This window comes from Equus przewalskii, chromosome 5, assembly GCF_037783145.1.
Source record: "Equus przewalskii isolate Varuska chromosome 5, EquPr2, whole genome shotgun sequence".
Taxonomy (NCBI): Eukaryota; Metazoa; Chordata; class Mammalia; order Perissodactyla; family Equidae; genus Equus; species Equus przewalskii.
The window spans coordinates 39,515,709-39,532,371 of NC_091835.1; the positions used below are offsets into that span (position 1 = coordinate 39,515,709).

A 16,663-nucleotide genomic window follows, 5' to 3' on the forward strand; every position below is an offset into this window, starting at 1 on the left:
CAGCAGCCCCGGCTTCACAGGTTCAGATTCCAGGCATGGACCCAAACACTACTCATCAAGCCATGCTGCGGCTGCGTCTGACATACAAAACGGAGGAAGATCAATACAGACGTTAGTTCAACAACAATCTTCCTCAAGCAAAAAGTGGAAGATTGGCAATGCATGTCAGCTCAGGGCCAATATTCCTCACCACAAAAAAAAAAAAGTCAACACAATTCACCATAATAATGAACTCAAAAAGAAAATCTATAATCATCTCAACAGATGCAGAAAAATTACATAACAAAATTCAGCTCCCTGTCATGATGAAAGTCTCAATCAATAAGAATAGAAGGGAATTTCTCAACATGATAAAGAGGATCTACAAAAAACCTGCAGCTGACCTCACATAATATTGAAAGACTAAATACTTTTCTTCATAAGACTGGGAACAAGGCAAGGATGCCTATCTATCATCACTTCTCCTCAACATTGTCCTCAACCAGGTCCTAGCCATTACAATAAAGCAAGAGAAAAACTGAAGGAAAGAATAAGCAAAACTTTCTACATCATCACAGGACATGATTACCTACATCAGAAAGAAATATCCTAAGGAATCTACAAAAAAAAAGAAAACGGAAATAAGTAAATTTAGCAAGGTGATAGGATATCAGGTCAATTTACAGAAAATAATTTTATTTCTATAAACTAACAACAAATAATTTGAAAAAAATGTTAAATCCCACTTAGCATCAAAAATATAAATTTAGCAAAATATGTATAAGACCTATAACCTGAAATGTATCATATTGCTGAGAGAAATTTAAGAAGACCTAACTAAATGGAGAAGGAAATCATGTTCATGAATGCTAACACTCAATACTGTCAAGATGGAATTCTTCCAAATTTATCTACAGATTCAATGCTGTCCCGGCAAAATCTCATGAAGCATTTTCAAAGAAATTTTGAGAAAATACAACGTCCTAGAATGGCCAACATACTTTTGAAAAAGAACAACTTTGGAGGATTAGCACCTCTGATTCCAAGGCTTACTATAAAGCTATGTAACTGAAACAGCATGGTATCACCACAAGAATAAGCACAAAGATCACTGAGACAAAACAGAGAATCCAGAAATAGACCCACGCAGATGTGGTCAATTAATTTTCTACAAAGTCACCAAAGTAATTCAACGGAAGATAGGGAAGTCCTTTCAACAAATTATGCAAAAAAGTGGATAGCTACAAGAAATAATAGTGAGCATCAGCCCTTTTCTCACACAGAAAAATTATCTTGAAACGGGTATAGGCTAAACAGATAAGTTAAAACTTTAAAGCTTCTAGAAGCAAACATAGGAGAAAAATTTCTGTGACCTGAATGGCGGCAAGATTTCTTAGATAGGACATAAAAGCACAAAAAAAAGAAAAAAATGATAAATTAGACTTCATCAAAATTTTAAAACTTCTGCTTCTTGAAAGATACCATTAAGAAAATGAAAAGGAAAGTCATAGACTGGGAGAAAGTATTTGTAATACACATATCTAACAGGAGATTTCTATCCAAATTGTATAAAGAACTCTTACAACTCCATAATAAGACAGACAAACCCAATTTTCAAAAAGATAGAACAGACACCTGAATGGGCAAAAGGTTGAACAGACACTTCATAAAACAAAATACACAAATGGCCAATAAACACATGAAAAGATGCTCAATGTCATTAGTCTTCAGGAAAATGCAAAACAAATTCCACAATAAGATACCATTACACCAACCATAATGAGTAAAATTAAAAAGACTGACAATATCAAGTGTTAGCAATGATATGAAGCAACTGGAACTCTCATATGTTGCTCCTGGGAAAATAAAATGATGCAACCACACTGGAAAACAAACTAGAAGTTTCTTATAAAATTAAACACTCACTTACCATAAGATTCAACAATCCAATTCCAAGGTATTTAATAAAAAGAAATGAAAACACATGTCCACACAGAGACTTGCACATAAATGTTCATAGCAGTTTTATTCATAACAGCCAAAAACTGGAAACACATCCAATGTCCATAAATGCATGAAGAAATTGTGCTATATCTTTACAATGGAATACTACTCAGTAACAAAAACAATGAACTAATGATACATGAAAGAATATGAACTAATTTCAAAAACACGCTGAGCAAAAAGAAGCCAACAAAAGAGCACAGGATGTAGGAAATTCTATAATAGGCCAAACTAATTGATAGTGACAGAAAACATAGCACTGCTTGCCTTGGGCTGGATGGGTGGGGAGGTGCACAAAAGAGCTTTTGAAGGTGATGAAAATGTTCTATGTCTTGATTTGATGGTGCTTAAGTGGTGTATAGATTTGTTAAAAGTCCACTGACCTCATGAATTAAAATAGAGGCATTTTATTGCATGAAAGTAGAATTTAATAAAGTTCATTTTTAAAATGTTAAGATCAAGAAAGACAAAGAAATCACGAAGAACTGTCCCAGATTAAAGGAGACTAAAGTGACAACACACCTAAATGTATTGTATGATTCTGAACATGGAGGAGAAACACCTATAAATGACATTGTGGGGGCAGTTGACAAAATTTGAATAGGGATTATATATGAAGTCATAGTACTGTAGAAATGCCAAATTTCCTGATTTATGATAATTGTACTGTGTTTATACAAGACATAGTCCTTATTCTTGTAAAATATTTGGACTAAGGGACATAATGTCCTTAATTTATTATCAAATGGATCAGCAAGCAGAGAGAGAGAGAACTGCCAATTGCAGCTAGAACAAAATATAAACAAATGGTAACTGTGGGTAATGGTTATATGAGAGCTCCTTGTATGATTGTTTCAACTATTCAATAAACTTGAAATTAGAGCAAAATCAAGAAATATTTGTTTTAATGAGAGGTAAGCATGTAGATTAGGGGGCAGGGGCAGGAAAACCATTTTTTAGTTCGTAATTGTGCTCTCTCTCAAAGTCAGAGGCTATCGAAATGATTTAGCCTATCCATAAGGAAAAGACCTAGTTAGTCTCTTTATCAGAGTTCTCTAGTTGGCTCTGTGGCTGGTTCAGGGAAAGAGAAAGAGGGAATTTCGCAGGGTCATTAAAGAGAGGGGTAACTGCTTTCCAAAGACAAAATCTTCTCCTCTTCCCCCAGAAGGCAGACAGCATCTGATCTCTTAAATCGGAGTCCTAAAGAACATTTTCTTCCTCTTCCAATTCATATCTCTTTCTACAATGGAATAAGTCCTGCTGTCAAAAACATTAATTTGTAAGCAATCACAAATTATCATAGGAAACAAACAAAAAATGATAAAATTCCATTTCACCTTTTCTTCAGTGCCAGTTGAAGCAGGCATTGAAAAGAGAATCAATTCTCTTCTCACAGATACATTTATATGTATTAACACAGTCAATATATCTTATTCTTGTTGCAGTTAAAAATGCACATTGTCCTATACTCCCAGAAGTCAAACTCATCATTCCAGAATTACTGTAGAACAGAAAACATACGTGGTCGACTGTTGAATTCTGAAGTTTACAATAACATAAATCATAATCTTTTTAAGTCTGTTGCCTAAAGATCTGGAATATGGAAATGTTAATCCTAACTTCATGTCTAAAAGATTTTCTTTCACTTTTAGCCTGTTAACTTGAATAACAGCCTCTTGATCACACCCATAATCTTCCATTTCATTCCACACTAGGAATTTCTCATCAGAAGGCAATATTGCTATGGGATCATAATATATAGCAAATCTACTTTCTTATGCTAATTTTTCAATAAAATTGAAAGATTAAAAAGGAGAAGAACTGGATTTCTTTCATAGAGATAACAAAGTCTCCTGTGCATACACCTTAAGGAGAAAAAGTAGAATTGAAATATATTCAGAGATGAGGTTGTTTAATGGATTTCTTTATTTATTTTGTTTCTTTTCCTTCCCTACCCCACAGCTAATAATTATTAGCTAAAACATGACAATCCATTGAAAAATATCTAAAAGCAGGACTTCTATATCAGTAAAGTGGCCGATTAGGTAACAGAACTATCTATTGAAACAATTAAAAATGCATGATGAATAAAAAAAATTTAAACCTTGAATAAATTTATGAACTGGCAAGAAACAAATTCATACTCAGGCTGACGGTTAAGTAAAAGTGGGAACCCAGAAGGGTAAGTGAAGCTCTGAAGTCGATTTTTCCCTTAATTGATGTAGTAGGCTGAATAATGAATTCCACCCAAGATTCTAAATAGAAGACAAGCTACCTAGAGTGAAGACCTGAAAGGGATATATCTTCAGTATAAACCACCGAAGAACTTTCTTGAATCTTGGACTTAAACAGAAGAGAAAAAGATTAATCTCAACTAAGAGTTCAAAATATTATCATCAAAATCACCATCCCTCATGTAGTCTGCATTTGCTTTATTATTTAAGAATATTCAAATCTGCTACAGGAATAAAGAGAAATAAACAAGGAAGATAAATGAAACTAAATAGCTCATGAGGCAGAGGTGGAACACATAAGCTGTGTTAAGTACGTATAAGTAAGTAACCTATGAGACAGGTTAAGTATAGATACAGTAAGTAGAACATGTGTGTGCTGATCATGTGAAAGGAAGAAGAGCGACTTAGACACTAAATATAATACTCAAAATATACTCAGTGCACATAGATACTCAACATCCATGAGATCTTAAGGTCCCCAACCAATGGTGACACTCATTCTGGCCCTCTGCCTAAGAAACTCAAATAAAACCCATGCTCCTAAGGTTGATTAGAAAACTGCTGCTGTGGCCCGGCTTGCATGCTCCTACATCTTCCCAATAGAGAAAATGTTCATGCTGCCCTCAAGAACCTTCTGTCTGTTGGGCCCCTTTACTCAAACCTCAAGTCTGGTGCTAGAAACCTTCAGCAGGGAAGGGGTATGCAGCATAGAGAGCCAGGCCACATGAAGATTGCATGACCCAGGACTCAGTTGATCCTTTCACCCACTTGCACCTTGTCCTAGATGGCAACCTCGCCCATCCCACCCAAGTGTGAGAGCTAAAGAAATGGGATACATTTCTTTCCCCCTTGCAGAGTGCAATGAGTTTTAAATTGATTTAATTAATCATGCAATTTGAGCTTGTTAATTTGGCTCATGAGCCTTTTTGTTCTGTGACCTCTGAGATTGTTGGCCTGAAAGTGTACTTAGAGGCTACAATTACATTAAGGTAATTTCCTGCATGACATGTTTTGTAGGTTTGCAGCCCAGAACTAGACTTACAGGGCCCATATCTAGAATTTAGAATCAGTGGCCCTGATTCATGATGCCCCCAAGGAATCCAATCTTGAAGAAGTCACCTTCATCTCAATCCTTGAATAATTTCCACAGCAGATCAAAAAGGGAAACAAAAATCACTAAACACTGTGAAGAAAATGGCATGATGAACAAAAGCCAGCAGAAACAACAGAGTGGACTCACAAAACTTCAAAGACAAGAATGATCAGATACCAAATACAAAATAAGAACAATTACTGTCTTTCAAGAAATAAAAGACAGTGTGAAAACATGAGTAACTAGCAAGAAGATTTGGAAACATAAAATAGAATTTCTACAAATAAAGAATATAATATGTCACCTAGATTTTTAATAAATCATTGAACAGTTTAACAGCAGATAATAATTAAATGTAAACTCAAGAGTTTACAAAATATTGCACTTCAAAACAGAAGAACTATGGTGAAGGTATATGTGCGTGTGTATATTCACAAATATTTATATTTATAAATTATATAAACTAATAATTTAAAGGAGTTTCAAATGAATTTTGGGGATATTCAAAATATCCATTGGAGGTTGTCGATGGGATCACTATGACTAAGTCAGGATGATCCAATCTCTTCATAGCACTTTATGATTTTGTTTTATTTTGTGTACCTCAGAACACATCCTTCTGAGTATGTGTTTTGCACCATAGTCTTATTATTGTTAATAACTCTGTAGTACACATCTCATCCTTTTTAGCAATACTTTCTAAAACACTTTCTTAATCATTCTACTTATTCTTACCAATGACCTCTGCTTCAAAACGAGTTAACCTGTGCAAAATAAGAGAAGATTCCTTTCAGATACAGTCCTTACAAGGCCAAAACCAATATCAGAGTTTGGATGCATTCCAAAGACTTACGTTCCAGGAGACGTGCCATTGTCAATCCATTTCCACTTACTTTCCTTTTCATTGTATGAGAATCCAATCCAGTAGCTATCTCCATAAGTCTGGGGTTGAACAAAGTCCTATTAAGGAAACAAAACATATTATGTGACTAAATTCCAACTTGTTCAAGAATGAAAAGAAGGACAGGTAAAGGGCCCAGCTGTTTCTCTGGCAAGTACTCTGCTCCTCTCTACATCATCCTTCATCTCTCCTTCCTAGAAAACCTTCTCTCCTCTCACTCTCTGTGTTTTCATTTTTCAAAGTACTTTTCTCCAGGATTATTTAGTTATGTTAAAGATGGCTGCTAGTCTCATAGATTATTTAAAACATGGAAAAATTTAAAATCTAAATATCTAACAATAGAAGAATTATTAAACAATTTATGACAGTTTATGAAACTATTCAACATCAGGCTCCAGAAAAATACTTACAGATGTAGAAAAATGATCATTACATATTCTTAAGCGAAAAAAGGAATCTTCAAAACAAATTTATTAAAACAACAAGTGTATGTGGAGAGATGTGCCTTAGAGGCTTTAGCCTCATCAGAGAAAGCCTTGCTGGAGTTCAGTAATTGGAAGTGGTGAACGGAAAAAGGGAAGTATTTGGAAATATTTATACTCCAAAAATGTACATCAAAGTGATATATTACATAATATCTGATTAAATGACAGAATGTATTTTAAAATATAAGCTTAAATTTAACTGTGTTTTACTGCAACAAACATAAAAAGTTATTTTATGACTTGATATCATAAATTCTTTTGTAATTTAAAGTATCTATTAGATTTGCATATAAACTTTGTGTTGTTTTCCTAAATGATAAACAGAAGTTTCAGGCTGATTTTTGCAAACATTTCTGTATAAAAACACATTTTGTATGTGGATAGTCTTTATTAGTAAGAGATTAAAAACAAAATTTTAATATTGTTGTCACTGTATTTTCTCTTTATATAATTCTTTTTGAAAGATATATATCTTGATGTAATATATAAGAACATTGAACAAGTAAATGTTACCTACAGATGCAATGAAAATCACTCTAAAGATAATTTGTAAAACTGTTATCACTTTTATCTTCCTCATTATTATCTCCTTTTTGCCAATGGGAAAACTGGGGCCCAGAGTTATTTACCCAGGTAAATTTACCCAGGTTAGACAGCCAGTAAGTGGCAGAACTGGATTTTACCCTAGGCAGTCTGGCTCCTATATTCCTAATAGTAACTATGACACTATGTTGACCCCGGGTTCTTAGTTGCCAGTTTGTAGGGAACAATAACTGATGGTTCCAGGCTGCAATTTACCAAAGGATTAAGTACTTCATTAAAGGAAAAGCATATTTCTCTGTGAGCAGGTCTCCTGCAGATTCTCAGAGAGGGAGATGATTACAAAGACCCAAACTGCACCTTCAAAGGCGTTTCCAATTTAGAAATAATAGTGGTCATAGCAACATAAGATCATATGCTATTAGCAGGCAGGAGTCTCCCGGGAGACTGTGCGCAATTTTTGCTCACTCAACAGACACAACACAGAGAATAACTGAAGGTGCCTTTTCTTGGACTCCCCCCTGTCCTGGATATCTTGGGTCCAAGAATGAGAGACAGTCTAAGAGAATAAAAGTGAATGTAACAATCCATGATACCAGTTCATCTTTATCATCTATCTTCAAAAGAGATAAATTGTAACATTGGCAAGTCTTTTGACATCCTGTCCAGCTTTCCTTTTTAGTGGTAAAATAATAGCAGTTTACTCCACAACAGGACCAGCGGTCTTCATTTAGTTTGCCTGCAATGTATAAGGTGAAACATTAAACTTCTTGTCCTCTGGTATTTTGTGAAGCAGAGTATTATATTTATCATCCCTCTATAAATAAATTCTTAATTGCTATCAATAATGATAATATGAGGTTAATAAATATTCTGGAAACCAAGAGAAATCTGCACTTCCACATTCACTGCAGCATTATTCACCCTAACAAAGACATCGAAACAACCTGCATGTCCATCGATGGATGATTCGATAAAGAAAATGTGTTTTAGACATAGACGGGATATTATTTAGCTTTAAAAAGAAGGAAATCCTGGCATATACAAGAGCATAGATAAACCTTGAGGATATTATGCTAATAACAGTGAAATAAGTCAATCACAGAAGAACAAATACAGCATGATTCCACTTATATGAGATATAAAAAATAGTCAAACTCAGAGGAACGGGAAGCGTAAAATGGTGGTTGCCGGGGCTGGAGAGGGGTAGGAGCAGGGGAATGAAGAGCTGTTGTTGAGTGGTTATACAGTTTCAATTACGCAAGATGAATAAGCTCTAGAAATCTGTCAGACAACATAAGGCCTACAGTTATTAATACTGAATTGTGCACTTAAAGACTTGTTAAAAGGGTAGATCTCATATTAACTGTTCTTACCACAAAAAATAAAGGAATATGAGGAAACTTTTGGAGATGATGGATATGTCTATTACCCTAATTGTGGATGATTTAAATGATATATGCACAGGCCCAAACACATCAAATTGCATGCATTAAATATGTGCAGTTCTTTGCATAATAATAATACCTCAATAAAGATGTTATAAAAATAATAAATTAAAATTCAAAAAATAGATTCTTGAATACCTTCTGAAGTCAAGGCAGGATGGAAATACACATACAAACACAATTATCTTTACAACAGCATCCACATTAAAGGCTTTGTGCCCATTTTAGCCTAAGTATATTTTTACTGATAGCCTCCACATTTCACATCAGCAACAAAGTGGGAGTGTCTAATTTGCCCACAGTTCCAAAAGGATCCAAATTTTCAGGGGAGCTGACATACTATTTCACCTTCTGGGAAGAGGAGAAATGCAATAACTGCCATTGAATTTTGGGAACCATAAGGTTCTGCTAATCCCAACATGTCTTCTGGGGTCTTCATCCCATATTTGAAACAAGTAACCCGAATACCCACACCACACTAAGAGGCACAAATTAGAGTTGTTTAGTAGACCTGCATCACTAGCACATATCCTCAGCCTCTTATTAGGCCTCAAAGCTTCTGGAGGGGGAAGAAATAATGAAAAATCATGCTGTCTTTCACTCATGATTTCTGCTATACCTGTATTTTGCAGAGACTTTGAAAAGATCCCCTGTTTTCGATGGCAGCTCATCTTTGCTTTAGAGAGTCATTCCAGGTCCTTCTTCAGCTGAAGATTTTCATTTTTGAGAATGTCATATTCTAGAGTCTTATTTGTCAAAAGTTGCTCCTTTAGGTAATTGTCCTTTTGTATAATGTTGTACTTTTGACTGAAGTTTTGTGGAATTTCCTCCTGTTGAGGTTTTTCTTGAATACGCTTAAAAACTAAAATTAACAGTATAGATATAACACAAAACAGTACTCATAATGTTTAAATGTTGAAATTTAATACAAGAGAAAAAGTCTCACTTTGACAACCAACTCATTTCATTACTTTAATTAGGAATTTGACATTTAGAAAGTAACACCTCAATGAACTGCCCACAGGAATTGACACATCAAATTTCTCACTATTAGCAACTTAAGCATAGCATAAATAAAATAAGATATCTGAATAAAATTATAATGGTAACCCCTGATCGTTCAGTTTAGTTTCTTTGTTAACAGTTAGCACATCATTTACAAATAAATACAAAAGTAAAAATCAGTCAATCAACCTTTAGCAACACATCTTCTCAAGTATGGAGAGCTATTGCACTAAGAAACATGAAGAAACAGCCCCAGTATTATTGGACTAGATGGAACATCCAGAGAAGAAAAAGGAGGAAGATCTAAATATGTAATTTTATCTGAGTGAATCATAAGAGTGATTTTCTCTAAAGATGTCAAGGAATTCAAATAAAAGACAAAGGTTGAATTCAAGATCATCTAACATCCATGTGTAGAATCACTCTTTTTACTAAATTATTTCTTTATTGTATACTTCGAAAACATCAAGGGAAACTCATAATTTCTTTCTTTTTTTTTTTTTTTGACGAAGATTAGCTCTGAGCTAACATCTGCCACCATTCCTCCTCTTTTTGCTGAGGAAGACTGGCCCTGAGTTAACATCCATCACACCTTCCTCGACTTTATATGTGGGACGCCTGCCACAGCATGACCTGACAAGCAGTGCAAAGGTCCGCACCCAGATCCAAACCGGCGAACTCCGGGCTGCCAAAGCAGAACACTCGAACTTAACTGCTGTGCCACCGGGCAAGCCTCCATAATTTCTTTTGAAGAGCTGTTTTTAAAAGAATGATTAGCCAAGATTCACAATCATCTAAAGTCAGAGGGCAGAATATTACTAAGTCCTGTATCAGAAAGAATGTTACCGTGTATTACACAGAATGAGAAAGATCATTAAAGATGAAGACATTGGAAGAGGTAAGTAAAATGAAAATGACATTGTGACGTGTCTAAGGAAAAATCACAAAAAAAGAGCCACCTGGGACATTGCCTGATTATAGCCAAGGAACAATTGTTGGAGCATGGTTAATATCGGCATAATTAGTGGTTACTGCTATTACTCAGACTTGAAGGATACAGTTCAATTACTCACTGTTTGTCCCCAACACTATGACCGTCACCAAAAGAAGTAAACAGAGGATCCCAAGAGTCACTACCAAGAGATGCCAGGGCACTGAAAACTCTTGAAATAAAGAAGGAAGAAGATAATCGTTAGGAGTAGTCTGGCCCACTACTCACCTTAACCTAGGACAACATTTGGAACAAAAAGATAATCTTCTCTAAAAATTTTTCAAAAATATATCATGCAAATTGATTTAAATTTGTGATCTCGTAATTACAGTTTTAAAGTTTTCAATTTACGACTGACATACACTCATTGTAGAAATGTTACACACAAGAACAGTCCTATAGGATTTTAAAAGTACATCCCTTATAACAGCACAGATAACAACAGACACAATACACGTTTATAAGGATCTACACTGACATGTATACTCCTTCCTGTGATCACAATCATGAAGAGCAAGGACAAAGCAGTCAATATTCCTGAGAAATTGGTGGCCAATAGAGGCTATTCTGAAGCTGCAAATGTGATTTGGGTTCATCCTTAAAGGAGTTTCTAGCAATCAACTTTCTTTTCCATCAGTTCTGTTTGTTACTCTATTTATCCTCCTAATTTTGAGGTCTTCAGTTTCTGAAGGTTGAATCTCTGTCACTAGATTAAACAAGTAAAAGTTATTCTCAATTTAGAGTTTGTGACAATATTTGAGGAGAGAGAGAAAGAAAAGTTAGACTGCTCCTTTTGGTTTGAACATTTTTGTTAGACTTCTTTGTTGCCATGAAGTTTTGTAAGTGTTTAAGACACCTATCTTTTGTTTGAATAAAAACATTTCTTCTAAGGCACATTTTAGATTTCTCATTCTTTAAGACTTCTATTTCTCTAGGAAATGCAATGTTTTCTTGAGACTCTAGTCTGTCCTTCACTTTTAATTTCTTTTTTGAAAGATTTGCTCTGAACTAACTGTGTTGCCAATCTTCCTCTCTCTCTCTCTCTCTCTCTCTCCCCAAAGCCCCTGTACACAGTTGTATATTCTATTGTAAGTCCTTCCCGTTCTTCTATGTGAGCTGCCACCACAGCATGACTACTGACAGATGAGTGGTGTGATTCCATGCCCGGGAACCAAACCCAGGCAGCTGAAGTGGAGCAGGCCAAACTGTAATCGCTAGGCCATCGTGGCTGGCTCTGCCCTTTACTTTTAAAGGCCTCATGAATTCCTTTTGAAACAAATTTGAAAACATTCTATTAGCTTCTCAAATTTAAAAGAATTCATTAATTTCTCCATTCTCACAAACTTAAAAAAAGAGACTCATTCTACTAGTCTATGCAATTATGATTTCATATCAACATCTGAGAATCTGAAGTATGGATAGAAACACTTTCTTCAAAAGCCTAAAGTTTGACAATCCATAAAAGACGGGTGAATGTAGATGCTTAAAACATATACCTTTGTCATCAGTTTTCCCAGGTCTTTGAGTACTGCGAGGCCTTACACTATTTTGTGACTCTGAAGGAGCCTGAAGAAATCTCAAGGAGGAATAAGTCACTTCCTGATTGCTCATGTCTAGAATAACAAGAAAAATATGTTCTGCATTAAAACTTCGCAACAGGATTATTTCTATGTAAAGAGAAATTAAAATGTCAGTCTTTAGGAACATATCCAGGATTAAGAGGTATGTGTGTATATCCCTATGTGTAAAGAGGGGGGTGTTTATTAACTCCTTTAAGTGCCTAAAGCATGTAGTCTGAGTTTGATTTATATAAGAAATGGAGGGGGTGGCCAGTGTGGCAGCAGCTAAGTTCACACGTTCGCTTCCACGGCCTGGGGTTTGCCAGTTCAGATCTCGGGTGCGGACACAGCACCGCTTGGCAAGCCACACTGTGGTAGGCGTCCCACATATAAAGTAGAGGAAGATGGACACGGACGTTAGCTCAGAGCCAGTCTTCCTCAGCAAAAGGAGGAGGATTGGCAGCAGATGTTCGCTCATGGTGAATCTTCCTCAGAAAAAAAAAAAAGAAATGGAAAACCTTTCGATACCTCTGACAAAGTCATTTATATTGCTAATGATAACTTCCATAATTATTTAAAAGTACAGAGAGAATTTTTAAGAAACTAGCAATACGTTGAACAGGCTGGGTCCTATTGCCCCAGCCAGTATAGCTCAAAATGTTCAAGAGACATATACAAATGTTAGGCAGAATTGATACCATCCCAAATTACTGAAATACTTTTAAAACTATCAAGTCAAACAACCAAAATGCTATGTTCTTAAAATTCTGAAAAAATATAAATATCTTGACTTTAAAAAAAACTTAATATACATGTTCAGATTTACATATAAATATTAAAAACTTCTTGCATTCTATTCAATTACAACATGACTCTATTTCCCAAAGTGTATCCCATACACCATCGGCAAAAGAATTACTGAGGGTTAACATTGCAGACTGGTTAACATTCCAGATTCCAGTGCCCCATGCAAGATGTGCTGGATAAAAGTCTGCTAGGTTGGAACCTAGACACTTGTATTTTTAATCCCAAATGATTCCATGTATACTAAAATTTTAGAAATAATCTTCTAGTGTATGATGTTGTCAAGAAGCCTATGTGAAAATAACATTTGTTAGTGGGTAGTCATTACTTAATATCCATATAGGATTCAATCTATTAATGGATATTAATATAAAAAGAAATTTTTAAATAGTAAATATTTAAAATTTACCTTGCTGTTTATACTAATCAAGGGGAAAAGATGATATCCACAAAACAAGAAATATGGAAAGCAAATTGCACATGTAACTATATTCTCTAAAAATTTTTTTAATTTACAAAATTTTCTAAACTTGTTCACATTTTCTCTAATTTCCTAAGGAAAAGGAATCTTTTCTATTACAGAATCATTTAAGATTGATAAGATAATACGTAAATCATTAGGCCCAAATGTAATTAACCCCCCAAAGCCCTCTTCACTTAGATAACACAAAGAAAAAATTGTAGCATATTGAAAAAAAGAAAATAACTTTCCGTGAATGCTGAACTACAGTTTTCACATCCTTCTGAGTTAATGCAGTTCTAAAACAATCAATAGAGAATGCTTTCCCATCGATCCCATGTTCATGTCAAGTCATTTGTAATAAAATGCCATATTCCTAGAATTTTTTCTTTACAAGTAGGACTAACAGTATACTCAGATACAAAGATCTGAAAGAATAAGAGCAGAGGGTACCTGTGTCTGTGCCATGCAGCGATGCAGGAGGAGAAAGCTGACCCAACAACAAGGTGGGAGAAGTCGGCCTTTCCAATCCTGGATCCCTCGGGTGTGTGAGAGGCTGTAAGATGGAAGGCAGAAATGAATTGTCTCTGAGTGGTACTCCAACTCAAAATTGTCTGCCCCTCCTCTTGACCAAAGTGATAAAAGGAAATTGTATGATAAAAGCTGAGGTTGACGGGAAAGGAAAAATGGTCACCAGTTATATCTTCCTCCATTTCAAGTAACCAAACACTTGGTACACTTCACAAAATAACATTCAAAATCTATATTTGAGGACTGAAAAGATAAATGAACACAGCTTTGGAGAAACACAAACTAATATCTTTAACAAAGACTGGCATACTTAAAGGAAACTACTAGTAAAGACAAATTATTAAAATGTATATGTATAAATATATATATATACAAATACACAAAAATGTGTACTACTTGATTCAATTCATAAATAATCTGTTAGAAACTTTCTCTTATATGCTGCTACTTGAAAAAAAGACTATTTCTCTTTCCCATTTATGTTTATTGCAGATAAATGTATTTTAGAAATTATTTTAAAACGTCCATAATTCCAGTAAAAAAATTTTGGTGCATATTCTACTTTTTTATCCGTGCGTTACGTTTACTATCAAAGTGGTGTCATTCCATAGACAATGTTTTTGATCTATAATTTTTTAATAAATAAAAATTTCTTCATTTAAAAACTATTTATGTAAAATGTCATTTTAAAACCAGATATAGTTATTATCCGTGTGGATTATGCAATAATTTATTTAAGTAATCTTCTACTGTCAGACATTTATGTGGTTCCCAAATTTTTGACAGTATAAAAAACTACCATAATCTTAATAAAAAAAATATTTGACCTGTACTTTTGAATATTTTCTTAGGAAAATTTTATAAACACGAAATTATGGGCTGAAGGAGTATATACAATAAAGAATGTTGATACATATTACCAAATACCCTCCAGAAAATTTGTTCCCATTATACACCACTAGTCATGTATGCAATGTTCACGAGTGATTGTTTACGAGATACTGCTGCATTATTCCTCTAGTTGAGTTTTGTGTACAAATCTTACTTCACGAAGATCTACAACCTTCCAGCTAAAAGAAATTTATTTCTAGAATTCTGTTTCTATGAGCCAAACTGTGCCAGAATACACCCAAATCTCTCATTGAATTTCACTTTTGTTTGAAACAGGCCTTGTCAACCTTCTGACGTACAGCTCTGTGAAGCCAATTTAAATTGCTCTTCAAATCAGGCGAGAGTGGTTAATATGGAGTGTGGAGGAGGAGGAGTGAGGCGTGGAACATAGGGGAATTTGATTATGCCGAGCCAAACCCACCCCGATTTCACCAGATGTGGCCAAATGTCTTGCTTATTCTTTTCTTCTCTTCCCCACTTCTAGCCACAGCTAAACTGTCCCACTTTAGAAAACTTCCCCATCCTTCTCATTCCCCCTGCTCATGCCCCCATCTCTCCTCCCTATTACTTTACAGACATGGTCTACTGAGTGTTCTGACCACTAGCACCCAGTCTAGGTTATGCTGCCTGTTGTTTGCCCTCAACTGGCCTACTTGTCCCCCGATGACGTTCTTAATCTCTGAATCCCCACTGAGGTCTACCACTTGTCACCAGGCACAGGCAGGCCACTGAAATACCTCCCAGAGACTAATTTAATTCAGTAATATAGCAAAGTTTCATGAGAAGAGTCTGGACACTTCAGGAATACTTACCAAGCAGCAAGTTTACCCTAATCTTGGATTGACTTTATCAATTTCAAAACAGAGAAAGAACCCCAGCCCTCTATGGCAATGCCAAAAATAAAGACATAAAAGAGCTCTGCTGAAAAAATATAGGGTGTAGGGGTGGAGAAAGAGTAATGATTGTCAAGAAGGTGGCAGAGACACTATCATTTATTGGAGGACCTACTGTGTGTATAACCATATTGAAACCTCTCAAAGCTGACAGCTATTAATTATTGTCTCCATTTCACAAATGAAAAAATTAATGTTAAGAGGTTAATTGACTTGTCAAAGAACACATTATTGCTAATTCTTGATCCATGTTTAAAATCAGTCCTGAGTGAATACACAGAGCACAAATGGACTGTGGATTCGAAGGGCCTGGATTTTCAACAAACCTCTGCCACAAAGCATGAATTCTGGAACCAGGTGGATCTGGTTTGAAATACCAGCCCTAGCTTCTATGTGTGACTTGAGGCAAGTCACTTCACTTCTCTAAAGTTTGGATTCACTACAATAAAATAGAAATAATATTCTGAAAATATTTAATTTAATACTAAATTAATTAATATTAATATTTATTATGAGATAGTGTATATAAAGTCCCTAACCAGACTTAGAAAATATAGTAGGTACACCTTAAATATTAAATATTATTATGTGAGGTCCAAGGTTCAGATCCCTCCTAGGTGTAAAAATTTGAACAAGTCACTTCAAAGCTTTAGCCTCCTTTGCCTCACATGTTCAATAAGAATATCACTCACTTCATAGACCTGGAAGAATTCAATAAGATTATCACCAAAGACAGGATTTCTTAGACTTCAGAATAGGTAAATGTTCATTTTTTCTCTCTCTCCCAAGGTACTATAAATACTAGAAGAGCCAGGACCGCAAGCCAGATATCCTGACACACTGAC

General features: G+C 35.1%; 1 protein-coding gene across 1 annotated transcript; it reads right to left on the bottom strand.

The window, feature by feature from the left end:
- Positions 1-1,986: 1,986 nt before the first annotated feature.
- LOC103554796 (killer cell lectin-like receptor 2) lies at positions 1,987-16,259 on the bottom strand. The gene is given in 9 exon segments (XM_070619088.1): positions 1,987-3,345; positions 3,348-3,484; positions 6,164-6,270; positions 7,833-7,975; positions 9,304-9,546; positions 10,763-10,852; positions 12,177-12,293; positions 13,957-14,059; positions 16,145-16,259. Coding segments are annotated over 7 exon segments (864 nt in total). The 5' UTR covers positions 12,292-12,293; positions 13,957-14,059; positions 16,145-16,259; the 3' UTR covers positions 1,987-3,316.
- Between the last annotated feature and the right edge of the window lie 404 nt (positions 16,260-16,663).